Source organism: Carcharodon carcharias, chromosome 11 (genome assembly GCF_017639515.1).
Source record: "Carcharodon carcharias isolate sCarCar2 chromosome 11, sCarCar2.pri, whole genome shotgun sequence".
Classification (NCBI taxonomy): domain Eukaryota; kingdom Metazoa; phylum Chordata; class Chondrichthyes; order Lamniformes; family Lamnidae; genus Carcharodon; species Carcharodon carcharias.
Genome location: NC_054477.1, coordinates 10,387,396 through 10,403,799, shown reverse-complemented (window position 1 = coordinate 10,403,799; position 16,404 = coordinate 10,387,396). Strand labels below are relative to the sequence as shown.

The 16,404-nt window shown below is 45.5% G+C and overlaps 1 protein-coding gene across 1 annotated transcript in view; it reads right to left on the bottom strand.

Moving 5' to 3' along the window:
- The window catches only part of map6a (microtubule-associated protein 6a), a 50,222-nt gene that overhangs the window by 15,345 nt on the left and 18,473 nt on the right, over window positions 1–16,404 (bottom strand). Inside the window, exon 2 of the mRNA XM_041199964.1 lies at window positions 12,671–13,077. Coding sequence (XP_041055898.1) covers window positions 12,671–13,077 — 407 coding nt within the window. The remainder of the gene's footprint in view (window positions 1–12,670; window positions 13,078–16,404) is intronic.

The window sequence follows — 16,404 nt, the reverse complement described above, 5'->3', positions numbered from 1 at the left end:
AACGCATTGTAAAATTCCTCTTCCTTAATTTTCACACTCAGCCAAAAATTGCAAGAGGATCTCTGTGTTTCACTTGAAAAATCTTTCCCTGAGCCTCTTGACCAAATTACCTGGGAGGGTACGAACATGCAGCGTGACATCTGAAGCAGACAAATCGTTTTCTTCAACTGCCTCTACTGTCTTCTGAAAGGAGGCTGTTTTTGCTTGATAGCAAAAGGAAGCCATATCTCGGGCAAGGGTCACTGAAGGCTTTCTTCAACAGTGTTGGGCATTTGTCTTGGGAGAGAAAACTGTTGTAGTTTGCCTTTCAGGGATTGCAGCATGACATCACTAGAAAGGAAGTGGGTCATGCGATCCAGTTTTAGTTTCACTTTTGTTTGCAGCAAAGCACACATACACACAAACACAGCTCAGCAGCTCTGATGTCTTCAAGCTTTCTGTGCATGTAAATCTGTACCTCGTCTTAATAAATGAACCCAGAAAGTGTTTAGCCACTCCCTTGTGAGTGATTGGTGCCTTTATATCATTATAAAAACATGTCAGAGGCCACTGAAAATCAACAAAATTCTGTCTGGCACTGCTCAAAGAGAGAGGAATAGTGTGCTGCCATGCTCTAACAATTTAGAATATTCCAGGTTGACAAATCGGCAGAGGTCTTTTAGTCTTTCGACATGAAGGGGGCAAATGTGAAAGTATTTATAAACTTTCATGGTAAAGGACTTCAGGCCAATCAGAAGACAGTCAGCCAGTGTTTGCAGACAGTTATCAACTTTGTGAGCACCACAACCAATGCCAAAGATCTCTTTCCTTAATGTGATATGTGGTGTTCACCAAATTTCAACTCCTCGGGTGGTCGCAAGGTCCCCTCCAAGCCACTCACCATCCTGACTTGGAAATATATCGGCCGTTCCTTCACTGTCACTGGGTCAAAATCCTGGAACTCCCTCCCTAACAGCACTGTGGGTGTACCTACACCACATGGACTTCAGCGGTTCATGAAGGCAGCTCACCACCACCTTCTCAAGGGCAGTTAGGGATGGGCAATAAATGCTGACCTACCCAGCGAAACCTACAAAGCATGAATAAATTAAAAAAAGCTTTCTTGGGTGAAAGATTCAGCCCCACGCCAAACAAAAACTTGCATTTATATCGTGCCTTTCTCAGCCTCAGGATGAACCAACGCATTCTTTAGCCAATCAGGTACTTTTTGAAGTGTAGTCACTATTGTAATATAGAAAATTCAGCAGCCAATTTGTACACAGCAAGCTCCCACAAACAGCAATGGAACATTGATTGGGTAATCCGCTTTGGTTTAATCATGTCGTTGAGGGATAAATATTTGCCAGGACACTAAAGGATAAGTCTCCTGCCCGTTTTCAAAATAGTGGCTCTGGGATCTTTCACATCCAACTGTGGGGGCAGACAGGACCTCAGTTCAATGTCTCACATGAAAGGTGGCAAATCCTGGAATGAGTGGGCTGTCTTATGAGGAAAGGTTGGACAGACTGGGCTTGTTTTCACTGGAGTTTAGAAGAGTGAGGGGTGATTTGATTGAAGTTTACAAGATCCTGAACGGCCTTGACAAGGTGGATGTGGAAAGGATGTTTCCTCTTGTGGGTGAGCCCAGGACTAGGGGGCACTGTTTTAAAATTAGGGGTCGCCCTTTTAGGACAGAGATGAGGAGAAATGTTTTCTCTCAGAGGGTTGTGTGACTTTGGAACTCTCTGCCTCAGAAGGTGGTGGAGGTGGGGGTCACTGAATATTTTTAATGTTGAGGTAGATAGATTCTAGTTAGGCAAGGGAATCAAAGGTTATCGGGGTTAGATGGGAATGTGGAAATCGAAACACAAGAAGATCAGTCAAGATCTTATTGAATGGCGGAGCAGGCTTGAGGGGCTGAATGGTCTACTCCTGTTCCTATTTCTTATGTTGTTATGTTGTATATTGCAACAGTCCCTCATTGGCGCTGGAGTGCCACTCTAGATCTTGTGCTCAAAATCCCTCCAGTGTGGGACATGAACCCACAACGTTCAGGCTCAAATGTGGGCATGCTACCGACTGAGTCAAGCCTGACATGCCAAAGTAATTGACTCGTCACTGCCCTCTGATATGTGCCTTGCCACACCCTCAGCTCTGACAGCTAGTAAATGCTGGCTTTGTCAGTGAGGGCCTCATCCTGGGAATGAATACAAAGAGAGAATCTCCAGATGGCAGCACGCTGACCCTGATTGGATTAGCAGGAAGGAACTGGCAGACCTGCTGGATGTTTGCAGCTCTTTCCTTTACCTCTAAGTACTTGCTCTGAACACATTGTTGCCAGAACCCAGCACTTGCTGACCCTTGATATATGATTTGGAGGACCACCCCCTTCCCCTGCCTTCCTTTCGCTGTCCACCCAGACCACTGGAGGCTGTCTGATCGGCGAATCAAGATCTTTCTAATTATTCACACGAGGCAAAATAACAAGTTGCTGGGTCGACTGAACAAGACCACTAATTAAACCCATGGGGTCTGATTGGATAATGAGCAGGTTGCATGTTCTGCCTATTTCACAGCTGCATGCACGCATCTCTATGGAGTCCTGTGCATTCACCAAATCCCTGATTGGATTCAGGCATAGTGCCGCATTAAGCATCTGTTACTCTGCAACACTTTCCCTATCTGAATTGTTATTAGTGTAGAATTTTAAAAAAAAATTAATTCTGTTCTCTATTTTCAGTGAGAAGAACATGGGAGCACGGGAGTAGGAGTAGGAGTAGGCCATTCAGCCCTTGAGTCTGTTCAGCTCATCAGTCAAGCAGATTGTCACTGGTCTGTGTCTTAATTTTATCTACTCACCATAGTTTGTAACCCATCTGGTTCACTAATGTCCTTCAGGGAAGGAAATCTGCCATCCTTACCTGGTCTGGCCCACATGTGACTCCAGACCCACAGCAAAGTGGTTGGCTCTTAAAATGCCCTCTGACAAGGGTAATTAGGGATGGGCGATAAATGCAGGCCTAGCCAGCGACACCCACATCCCATGAACGAATAACAAAACCCCTCAATACTGTCACTTATGCCAATCCTGAAATTTTAACTTGTCTAACGCCCCCACCCTTAAAAGATTTTTGAAGGAGAGATTTCTAGATTTCCATTACCCTTTGTGTGAAGAGAGAATGTTCTCCCTGACTTCACCACTGGACGACCTAGCTCACATTTTAAAGTTACACTCCCTTGTTCTGGACTCAACTCCCATCTAATATTTAATCACTTTTTCAGTGGGCATCACTGGCACAGTCAGCATTTGTTGCCCATCCTGGAACTGAGCAGCTTGCTAGGCTATTTCAGAGGGCAGTTAAGAGTCTGGAGTCGCATGTAGGCCAGACCAAGTAAGGACATTTAGTGAACCGGATGGGTTTTTACAACAGATTTTTTTTATATATTGAATTTAAATTCCACAGGCTATCATGGTGGGATTTGGAATCATGTCTCCAGGGCATTAGCCTGGATTTCCAGTCCAGTGACATTACCACTATGCCACTATCTTCCCTCAAACACCTCAATCTTCTTTATTTAGTTGAATACTATGAAACCTACACTCACAATGTATCCCTTTTAATCCCAGTAACATTCAGGTGAATCCGCGCTGGTAAATATAACGTATCCTTCTCAAAGTGCGGTGTTCAGTACTGAATGCAGTTACTCCAGTGGGGTCTAATCAGTGTTTTATAAAACTGTGGCATAACTTAAACCCCTGGTGTTCTGGCCCTCAGGGAGAGAAACATGACCACTTTGTAAAATGCTTTTTGAGCTTACGCCTTGGTACAGTGGAGTTAAAACATCCTTTAGCATGGTACTCAGATATACAGACTAAAACAACAACAACAGGTTACATTTATATAGTGCCTTTGAGGTAATGAAACGTCCCAAAGTGCTTCACAGGTGTGTTATAAAACAAAGAATGACACCGAATCACACAAGGAGATATTAGGACAGTTGACCAAAAGCCTGGTCAAAAAGGTAAGTGATTTAGGAGGAACTTAAAAAGTAAGGTAGAGAGGTATAGGGAGATATTCCAGAGCTTGGAGGATAGGCAACTGAAGGCATGGCCATCAAATAGCGTCATGGCATCTTTTACATCCAGCTAAAAGAGGAGATGGATCCTCAGTTCCAAGGGGCAGAAATGTACACAGTTAGGGGAAGACAAGAGGAAATGGAACCAATTGGATAGCTCTTCCAAAGGTATGATGGGTCAAATGGCCTCCTCCTGTGCTGTATGTTTCTATGGTTCTAAGTATTGTTTAATGGATGTTTGAAAAGTCGCTCCACTCCCTCTTTCATTGCTGAGATCAGTGTCCACATGCAGCAAGACTGGGCAACATTCAGGCTTGGGCTGATTAGTGGCAAGTAACATTCGTGCCACACAAGTGCCAGGCAATGACCATCTCCAACAAGAGAGAATCTAACCATCTTCCCTTGACATTCAATGGCATTACCATCACTGAATCCCCCACTGTCAACATCCTGGGGTTACCATTGACCAGAAACTGAACTGGACTAGCCATATACATACTGTGGCCACAAGAGTAGGTCAGAGGCTGCGATAAGTAACTCACCTCCTGACTCCACAAAGCCTGTCCACCATCTACAAGACATAAGTCAGGAGTTTGATGGAATACTCTCCATTTGCCTGGACAAGTGCAGCTCCAACAACACTCAAGAAGTTAATCATCACCTAGGACGAAGCAACACATTGGATTGTCACACCATCCATCACTTTAAACATTCACTCCATCAACCATTGACACACGGTATGTTTCATCTACAAGATGCACTGCAGCAACTCCTTAGAGGAACTGCAGGCTCCTTAAACAGCACCTTCCAAACCCACAACCTCTACTACCTAGAAGGACAAGGACAGATGCACTAGAACACCACCACCTGGAAGTTCCCCTCCAAGACACTCACCATCCTGCCTTGGAAATGTATCACTGTTCTTTCACTGTCACTGGATCAAAATCCTGGAACTCGCTCCCTAACACCACTGTGGGTGTACCTATACCACATGGACTGCAGCGGTTCAAGAATTCGGCACACCACCATCTTCTCAAGGGCAATTAGGGAATGGGCAACAAATGCTGGCCTAGACAGTGACGCACACATCCCATGGAAGAATAAATTAAAAGAAAGGGCTTTGGATTCGACAGTTCATGATCCTATTAATGGTCTCAGCCTTCTTAGTGGTGATAAAAACCAGGGACCATGGATACTGGATAGTCACTACTAAATCCAATAGGAACTTAGGAGAAATAGTTTTATCCAGAGAGCGATGAGAGTATGAAATTCACTAGCACGGGGAATAGCTGAAATGAATAATATAGACATACTTAAGGGGAAGGTAGATAAGCATATGAGGAATAGGAATAGCAGGATATGTTAATAGAGTGAGATGATGTAGGATGGGCCTTTCTGATAGGTCGACAAGATTGGCCAAACAAAAATCATCTTAGCAGCCTGGGCAATGCTACTACTGGATGGCCCAGTCAAACTAAAAACACATTGCCACAACAAACCACCAGAATGAAAGGCTAACTTCACAACTAAATCAGGGTCTTATTACTGATATCTACAAGACACACTCAATACCCTGTGGTGCTGACCGGTCACACAGAGACATCAAGTTCACTGAAGGATTGCCACCTCTCCATGATCTTGTCCCATGTGGTGTAGGGGCACAACCTCAGGACATCACAAAGCAATTTACGGCCAATGAAGTACTTTAGAAGTGCAGCTAATTTGCACACAGAAGGGTCCCACAAACAGTAATGTGTTAAATAACAGATCATCTGTTTCAGCGGTGTTGCTTGCAGAATAAATATCAACCAGGAAACCGGGTCAAACTCCCCTGCTGTTGTTCAGAATAGTGTCATGGGATCTTTTACAGCCCTGCAAAGCTGAAAAAGGAGACGTATCCTTGGTTCAAAAGGGGGAATAATTTGCACAGCTAAGGAAAGGAGAGAGGGAGTGGAACTAATTGGGGAGCTCTTCCAAAGAGCTGGCACAGGTATGATGGGTCAAATGGCCTCCTTCTGCACTGTATGATGCTATGGTTCTCGGTGTTATTTGTATGGATGTTTGAAAACTGCCTTCGCTCCCTCTTTCATTGCTGACTGACAAACACAAAGCGATAAACGAGGCCTCAGTGACAGATGGTCCTTTGCAAATGACATTTTGTGCTGCTTGTGTTGGCTTGAGAGAGACTGATTGTGTGCTAATGTCGACCAGCTGGCCCTCATGTAAGAAATCTGTGTCTGGGTGGTGAAAATGACAGTTGTTTCTCAGTGGGCATCTCTCTCACTTCCAGGTCCAATGGTTGTGGGTCCTGAGACTGGACCACAAAATTCTCGGCTGACACCTTGAGTGCATTACTGACAGACTGCTGCACTGTCAAAGGTGCTGAATGTTCAGTGCTCAGCAAAGGACTTAGTTTCATACCCCTACACCCTCACCTGAATGAATTTCGGGCTCAGCACGATGCTGAACTCTTCTTCCGCTGTCTTCGTCTCCGGGCTCACTTCTTTGGGCAGGAGTCCTCTCCCCGTTCAACGGATCCTTTTACCCACCTCCAAAATTCTCCCTCCACCTGGACCCCTCCCTCTGGATTCTTACCTTCTCTTGATCTTTTCATTGAGAACTGTCGGTGTGACATTAGTCGTCTCAATTTCTCTGCTCCTCCCACCCATTCTAATCTCTCTCTCTCTGAACTTACTGCATTCCGTTCTCTCAGGTCCAACCCTAACATTGTCATCAAACCCGCTGACAAGGGTGGTGCTGTTGTTGTCTGGCGCACTGACCTCTACCTCGCGGAGGCTGAGCGTCAACTCGCAGCCACTTCCTCCTACCTCTCCCTGGAACATGACCCCACCACTGAACATCAAGCCATTGTTTCCAGGACTGTCACTGACCTCATCTCCTCTGGGGATCTTCCTCCCACAGCTTCCAACCTGATAGTCGCCCAACCTCTGACGGCCCGCTTCTACCTCCCACCCAAAATCCACAAACAGAACTGTCCCGGTAGACCGATTGTGTCAGCCTGTTCCTGCCCCACAGAACTCATTTCTCGTTATCTTGACTCCCTTCTCTCTCCCCTTATCCAGTCCCTTCCCACCTACATCCATGATTCCTCTGACACCTTACGTCACATGAACAATTTCCAGTTCCCCGGCACCAACCATTTCCTCTTCACCATGGGCGTCCAATCCCTCTACACCTCCATCCCCCACCAGGATGGTCTGAGGGCCCTTAGCTTCTTCTTCGAACAGAGGCCCGAACAATCCACCACTACTCTCCTCCGTCTGGCTGAACTTGTTCTCACACTGAACAATTTCTCCTTCAACTCCTCTCACTTCCTCCAAATAAAAGGTGTGGCTATGGGTACCCGCATGGGCCCCAGCTATGCCTGTCTCTTTATGGGATATGTGGAACATTCCTTGTTCCAATCCTACTCCAGGCCCCTTCCACAACTCTTTCTCCGGTACATCGATGATTACTTCGGTGCTGCTTCATGCTCTCGTCGGGACTTGGAAAAATTTATTAATTTTGCTTCCAATCTCCACCCCTCCATCATTTTCATGTGGTCCATCTCTGACACTTCCCTTCCCTTCCTTGACCTCTCTGTCTCAATCTCTGGTGATAGACTGTCCACCAATTTCCATTACAAGCCTACCGACTCCCACAGCTACCTCGACTACAGCTCCTCACACCCCGCTTCCTGTAAGGACTCCATCCCATTCTCTCAGTTCCTTTGCCTCCGTCGCATCTGTTCTGATGATGCTATCTTCAAAAACAGTTCCTCTGACATGTCCTCCTTCTTCCTTAACCGAGATTTTCCACCCACGGTCGTTGACAGGGCCCTCAACCGTGTCTGGCCCATCTCCCGCGCATCCACCCTCATGCCTTCTCCTCCCTCCCAGAAACATGATAGGGTCCCCCTTGTCCTCACTTATCACCCCACCAGCCTCCGCATTCAAAGGATCATCCTCCTCCATTTCCGCCAACTCCAGCATGATGCCACCACCAAACACATCTTCCCTTCAGCACCCCTATCGGCATTCCAAAGGGATCGGTCCCTCCGGGACACCCTGGTCCACTCCTCCATCACCCCCTACTCCTCAACCCCCACCTATGGCACCTCCCCAAGCCCACGCAAAAGATGTAACACCTGCCCCTTCACTTCCTCTCTCCTCACCGTCCAAGGGCCCAAACACTCCTTTCAAGTGAAGCAGCATTTCACTTGCATTTCCCCCAACTTAGTCTACTGTATTCGTTGCTCCCAATGCGGTCTCCTCTACATTGGAGAGACCAAACGTAAACTGGATGACCGCTTTGCAGAACACCTGCGGTCTGTCCGCAAGAATGACCCAAACCTCCCTGTCACTTGCCATTTTAATACTCCACCCTGCTCTCATGCCCACATGTCTGTCCTTGGCTTGCTGCATTGTTCCAGTGAAGCCCAACGCAAACTGAAGGAACAGCACCTCATCTTTCGACTAGGCACTTTACAGCCTTCCGGACTGAATATTGAATTCAACAACTTTAGGTCTTGAACACTCTCCTCTATCCCCACCCCCTTTCTGTTTCTTCCCCCTTCCTTTTGTTTTTTCCAATAAATTATATGGATTTTTCTTTTCCCACCTATTTCCATTATTTTTAAATATTTTTAAATCTTTTATGCTCCCCCCACCCCCACTAGAGCTATACCTTGAGTGCCCTACCATCCATTCTTAATTAGCACATTCGTTTAGATAATATCACCAACTTCAACACCTCTGTGTTCTTTTGTTCTTTTGTCTGTGACATCTTTTGATGATCTGCTTCTATCACTGCTTGATTGTCCGTACAACCACACCACACCCCTCCACTTCTCTCCCCCAACCCAACCCAACCCCTCACCCCCACAGCTTAAACCAGCTTATATTTCACCCCTTCCTCGGATTCACCTAGTTCTGTTGAAGGGTCATGAGGACTCAAAACGTCAACTCTTTTCTTCTCCGCCAATGCTGCCAGACCTGCTGAGTTTTTCCAGGTAATTCTGTTTTTGCATTGTCAAAGGTGTTGGCTTTTCAATGAGATGTTAAAAGTTACTACTGCATCTCCTTTCACTGCCCTTTCACATTCCAGATCATAAAATAAAAAACAATCTCTTCATCTCCCTCCTCTGGTTGTTTTGCGATTTATCTTTTTGTATTCATTCATGGGATGTGGGCTTCGCTGGCTGGGCCAGCATTTATTGCCCATTCCTAATTGCCCCTTGAGAAGGTGGTGGTGAGCCACATTCTTGAACCGCTGCAGCCCATGCAGTGTGTTTTCACCCACAGTGCTATTAGGAAGGGAGTTCCAGGATTTTGACACAGTGACAGTGAAAGAACGGTGATATATTTCCAAGTCAGGATGGTGAATGGTTTGGAGGGGAACTTCCAGGTGGTGATGTTCCCATCTATCTGCTACCCTTGTCCTTCTAGGTGGTAGTGGTCGTGGGTTTGGAAGGTGCTGTCTTAAGCAGCCTTGGTGAATTCCTGCAGTGCACACTGATGATGCACACTGCTGCCACTGTACGTTGGTGGTGGAGGGAGTGAATATTTGTGGATGTGGTGCCAATCAAGTGGGCTGCTTTGTCCTGGACAGTGTCAAGCTTCTTGAGTGTTGTGGGAGTTGCACTCATCCAGGAAAGTGGGGAGTATTCCATCACTCCTGACTTCTGCCTTGTAAATGGGGGACAGGCTTTGGGGAGTTGGGTTACTCATTACAGGATTCCCAGCTTCTGACCTGCTCTTGTAGCCATAGTATTTATATGGCTAGTCCAGTTCAGTTTCTGGTCAATTTTAACCCCAGGATGTTGATAATGGGGGATTCAGTGATGGTAATGCCATTGAATGTCAAGGGGCAATGGTTAGATTCTCTCTTTTTAGTGAAGGTCATTGCCTGGCACTTGTGTGGCATGAATGTTACTTGTCAGCCCAAGCCTGGATATTGTCCAGGTCTCGCTGTATTTGGACATGGACTGTTCAGTGCCTGAGGAGATGTGAATGAACATCCGCACTTTTGACCTTATGATGGAAGGAAGGTCATTGATGAAGCAGCTGAAGATGGTTGGGCTGAGGACACTACCCTGAGGAACTCCTGCACTGATGTCCTGGAACTGAGATGATTGACCTCCAACAATCAAAACCATCTTCCTTTGTGTTAGGTATGACTCCAACCAGCAGAGAGTTTTCCCCCTGATTCCCATTGACTCCAGTTTTGCCAGGACTCCTTGATGCCACACTCAGAAAAATGCTGCCTTGATGTCAAGGGCAGTCACTCTCAACTCACCTCTGGAGTTCAGTTCTTTTGTCTACGTTTGAACCAAGGCTGTAATGAGGTCAGGAGTTGAGTGGCCCTGGTGGATTTGGGGAGACTAAATGCAGACTGGGTGACTGCTTTGTGATACACCTTTGCTCAGTCCACAAGCATAACGCAGACCTTCCTGCGCTTGCCATTTCAACTCACCATCTTTCTCTCATGCCCACATGTCCGTCCTTGGCCTGCTACAATGTTCCAGTGAAGCCCAACACAAACTGGAGGAACAGCACCTCATCTTCCGATTAGGCACTTTACAGCATTCCGGACTTAACATTGAGTTCAACAACTTCAGACCATGAACTTCCATCTTTACTCCTTTTTTAAACCAAGTTTTTTTATTTTAATTTATTTTTATTTTTTATTTATTCATTTATTTATTTTATCTTAACTTTATTTTATTTTTAAGTTTTTATCTTTTTTTAATCTTTTTTCCCCAACCACATCCCCACCCTCACACAGGACTATCTGTTACTTGTTTCTATGTTGTGATTTCACAGGGCGCTGACCCTTGTTCTGCTATTAATGCATTCTGTTATTCTACCTTTCTGCCACTATCAGCACCTTCTTTAGTCTTTAACACCACCATTAACACTGCCTTTGTCTTGTGTCCATGGCATCTTTGTCAATCTCTCCTGAGCCCCCACCTATCCCTGACTTTCTATTTTGCTCCATCTGCTCCACTCTCAAATAGCATAAAATCCACCACGTTTCTTCAACTCTTCAGCTCTGAAGAAAGGTCATACAGACTCAAAACATTAACTCTCCACAGATGCTGCCAGACCTACTGAATTTTTCCAGCATTTTCTGTTTTTATTTCGGATTTCCAGCGTCCATGATATTTTGCTTTTAATTGGACAAACGTCCTTTGTTGAACCATAAGACCATAAGACATAGGAGCAGAAATTAGGCCATTCGGCCCATCGAGTCTACTCCACCATTCAATCATGGCTGATAAGTTTCTCAACCCCATTCTCCTGCCTTCTCCTCATAACCTTTGATCCCCTTACCAATCAAGAACCTATCTATCTCGGTCTTAAATACACTCAATGACCTGGCCTCCACAGCCTTCTGTGGCAATGAATTCCATAGATTCACCACTCTCTGGCTAAAGAAGTTTCTCCTCATCTCTCTTCTAAAAATTCTTCCCTTTGAAGGCCTTGTTGAGAGGTAAGGTCACACGACCTATGGCTCTGGCTCGTTGGACAAGTTCATGTTGCCTTCCTGAGCCGTGAACCAGTCTGCCGCTTTAACATCCGACTGGCAGGCCACACAGAAGGTGTTCTGGTCAGGTAGGCCACCTCTGGTCCCATCCTCCCTGCCTCTGTTGAAAGATCTGTACCAACGTCTGCAAACTGGTTCATCTCCGCGTGCCTACTTCATCTTGTGAAGTGGTCACAACTGGAAAAGCGAACCTTACACCCCCAGTTTTCACACTGCCGACCTCCGTGAAGGAATCCCTCATGGGTCTTTGATTCTGGACTCTGGGCCTCACATGAACCCATATTTATTTTTCTCTGTGGTCCCTTCTTTTCTCCACCCCCTCTCTTTACTGTACATGTGCAGAGGGGGACATTGCAGCCCCTCCTTCCCACAGTTTTTTTGGAATGTGTGTTGTAAGCTAACCTTTTCAGTTCACCCTACCTCGAGTGGGGTCATCAGTGGGAATTGGATCACGCACAAACCAAGGGGCTGGGGAAAATGCCGCTGCTTATTAAAAAGGAAACAAATCAAACCACCTCTCTGTTTCTGGGTGGGTGGTGGGAGGAAAGAATTAGTGCGCTGTTTGAATGGATCCCCACTCCTGTCTGTCACAAAACCCTTCCTCCTTCTGAACACCCCTAATAAATCTCCCCCGAACCTTTCTCTGCTCTAAAGGGAAGAGCCTAGCTCTAATTTGAAGGTTATACGCCCTTATTCTGGACTGTCTCTATATCTAGCCTTCTGATACCTTTGCCATGAACACCTCAGTTAGATCACCTCGCAACCTGCTCAAGGGAACATAAACTAATTTTATGAAATGTGCCCCTCATGATTCAACTCAAGGTAGGTGCATGGAGTTAGGATCAGCCATTGCCGAACTGAATGGCAAACAGGCTCAAGGGGCTGAATGGCCTCCCCTTGCTCCTATGATCCTATGTCAGAAGACCTTGACTTCATTCCCAAAATGTGGTGGCACAGAATTGTATACAATACTCCAGCCGTGGCCTATTTAGTGATTTATTAAAGGTTTCACAATGACTCAATGTAAAGCTATTGAAGGGAATGTTACCATGGGCTGGTTTGTTACCTGTAGGAAGTGCTGGTCCCTCTCTCCTCTTTGATCTGCCTGTTTAAAGCATCTGCCACTTTGCCTTTTGCCAGATCGGGACCCGCTGCTGGCAGTGCCACTGGTGTCGCCACCGAGCCTGATGGCTCCTCTCTGATGGGCACTGGCGTCTGGCTCCCTCTCTCCCCCTTGGGTATCCAGGGATAGTGGTCGCTCCTCTTGGGAATGGGCCAGGCCTTGAAATCCTTCTTGTACTGTGTCTCTTTCTCAAAGGGCGTGTCCGTCGGTGTGTATTCCTGCTTGGGCTTACAGCTGGGCTCGGGACGCACCTTCCAGGGACGATAGTCCTGCCTCATGACCGATTCCCGCCGTGATCCAGGCTTGGTACCCGTTGATGCTGACACAACTTCGGTCGCTGCTTCAGATGCCTGAGTGTCCCAGAATTTAAAAAGACATTGTGACATGGATTATCTCATGTGTAATCCAACCTTAACACAACATCAATCTTGCATTTCTATAGTTCCTTTGTTTTACCAAAGTGCTACCAAGACTGAAAGGGTTAAATTGAATGGGCATTTTTTTCTTTCATGGGATGTGGGTGTCACAGAGAAGGCCAGAATTTGTTGCCCACCCCTAATTGCCCCTTGAACTGAATGAGCCATTGCAGAGGGCAGTTAGCAGTCAACAGCAGATCAGACTAGGTAAGAACAGCAGATTCCCTTCCCTAAAGGACATTAGTGAACCAGATGGGTTTTTACAACAACCAATGATAGTTTCATGGTCACTATTACTAACTTTATAATTCCAGGTTTTATTAATTGAATCTAAATTCCATCAGATGCTGGGAAGCACCTATTCACACAAAGCTGGGTGGAAATTTGGAAGTAACTCTCCAAAAATGCTGTTGAGACAGTAAGTCAACTCAACACTGAGATGGATAGGTTTTTATTAGGTAAGGATACACCAGGCTCAGGGGACAAAGGTGGGGGGATGGAGTTAAGATACAAATCAGTCTTCATCTGATCCAAGTATAGAACATGTTCAAGGGGCTGAATGGCCTACTCCTGTTCCTATGTCCTCCTAAATAGCAAATCTTTCCAAGGTGCTGTGCTGTAAGATTCTATGGAACCACAAGTGTTTTTTTTTCCAGGATCCAAACAATAATATTAAACACAAGACTGAGTATCAGACTGGAATGTAATTTAAGGGTTCAGGTAATTTATACATCAGGTGATCAATTCAGGGAGTGAATTACAAACTGGAATCTAATTGAGGGGTTCGACTGACTTACAATGTTGGATAATGAATATTAGAAGTGAGATTAAGGCTAGAAATTATCAGAGAGTCCTGGACTAGGTGGGAATAGAGAGTCCAGTGCTCAGTGACCTGTACCGATATGGCTCGGTAACAGCAGGGGAGCAAGAATATAAACCACCTGATAAGAATTAACTGTCGTCCTTCCTGCAATCCTTGGATATTGTTTCTGAGGAAGGCTGTAAATGAATTATTTCATGTCTGCATTGTGGAGCATTTGATGCTTATCACTGGAAATGAGATTATGGGTGAAGTGCAGCACAGGAAACAGAATCATCCAGCTCAGCAAATCAGAATTGACGTTTAGCTTTATCAGTTTATATTCCCAATCTTCCACTGACCAGCATTGTGTGAGGGGATCCAAGAGCCCACAAGGGGATATTTCCTCTGCACCTCCAAGTGAAATTGGGCTGAGAATGTAAGAAATTGGGGTCCTTAGCAAGCGGGTGTATTCTGCATTTTATAGGATTTTCTAAGCAGCTTTGATTGCCTCTCTCGCTCAACACTTTGACCATCAGAAGCAGCAAGGTCACTTAGCTCAGGCTGCCTTTTCCAGATTCCCGAGTTGTTAGATGGCGTCCTGTGCACCCCCTCATCTCCCAAGTGTTTAGAAAAGACCAGGATATGACCCTCAGCGTGATATAAACTAAAAAAAACTGACCTTGAGTGGGGTGATGCACAAGGTTGGGGGGGCAATGACCAACCTGCTGTTTTGAGTACCTGTCCAGGATCCATTGGTCAGAATAGTTAGATAGATGATTGACACTGGCTAAGCTACCAGCCCCCAAAAAAGGGCATGTAGATTGGTGTCATATTGGTGAGGTGGCAGTGCTCGTTGGGCAGCTGCCTTCTTCAGATGGAAGATGGACCAGAGGAGGAGGAGGAAGATCGAGAGATCGAGGGAAGAGATTCCTAACACTTCGGCTAGAGAGCGGAATACTGTTTTCACAAGCTACAAGTTACAGATCCTATGCTGTTTTAGACAGGTATCTAATTAATTAATGTATCATACCTAAACTGTTGGTTTTTTAACAAACTCAATAAACGATCTTAAAATTACATATGAATAGTCGACTGCCTATTGAGGTGTATGTAGGCCCGAATCCAGGAATCTTACTAGAACATTGGGAAGTTGGGACCACCACCTCAGCTGGTGTTCTCCCCTTTGTGTCCTTGCTAGGTATCAGCTAATAGCTGCTGTTAAGGCTATTTTTAGTATTGTTAGGCCAGATTTTATCATATTCCTCCTTTTTAAGTTTTGGTTTAATTATATTCTGTCTGGAGCTGTGTTCTTTCATTCATCTCCCATTAATCTTAGAGAATTATTTTTTAAATTCCGTGTTTTATCCCTCTCATTTATGACTGCCTGCCCCAGTTGGCCTGCTTGTTAACTTTTCTGTCCAGATTCCTTTTTATTTCACATACTTTTGTTTATTTCCCAGTGCAGCACCCTCACATACAGTGCCTTTCATGACCTCAGGATGTCTCAAGCCACTTACAAACAATGAAATACTTTTGAAGTGTAGTCACTGTTGTAATGTAGGAAACACGGCAAGCAATTTGCACGCAGCAAGCTCCCAGAGACGGCTAAAGGGAGGCGGGCTCACTCCCAAAATTTACGCTGGGCTGCGGGTAGTCTGCCCTCGATTAAAAGCCAGCTCATAGACGCTTACAGCACAGAAGGAGGCCATTCAGCCTTTTGTTCCTGTGCTGGGTCTCTGAAAGAATTATCTAAATAGTTCCACTACCCTAATGCAACAGCGAAATACTCCAGCTGCTGGAAATGTGAAATAGAAACTGAAAGTGCTGGAAATACTCAGCAGGTTAGGCAGCCCCTATGGAGGGAGGAACAGAGTTAACTTTTCAGATTGATGACCTGATGTTTTGATGAAAGGTCATCAACTGAAAACATTACCTCTGGTTCTCTCTCCGCAGGTGCCACCTGACTTGCTGAGTATTCCCAGCATTTTCAGTTTTCGGTCAAACTTCCCTGCACTTTTCCGATAAACCTGGAAATGCTTCCACTTGAAGTATTTATCCAATCTCCTTTTGAAAGTTACTAATGAATCTCCTTCCACTGGCCCTTTCAGCCAGCACACTTGGCTTTTAACAGCCCAACACATTACAAAGTTACAAAGATTGACAAACTTAGAGTAAAAGAAATTCTCCTCATTTCCCCCACTGTCTTTTTTGTCAGTTCTATTAAATTAGTGTCCTCTCGTTGCTGACTGGAAACAGTTCCTCCTTATTTACTCTATCAAAACGCTTCTTAATTTTAAACCACGTTAATAAAGCTCCCCTTTGTCCTCTCAGTTCTAAAGAACATCTTTTCCAATCTTCCCAGATAGCGAAACTCCTCAACCCTGGTATCATTCCAGCAAATCTGCTCTGCCCCCCACTACTCACTCCCCCCCACCACCACCCCCCCCACCCCCCTCCCA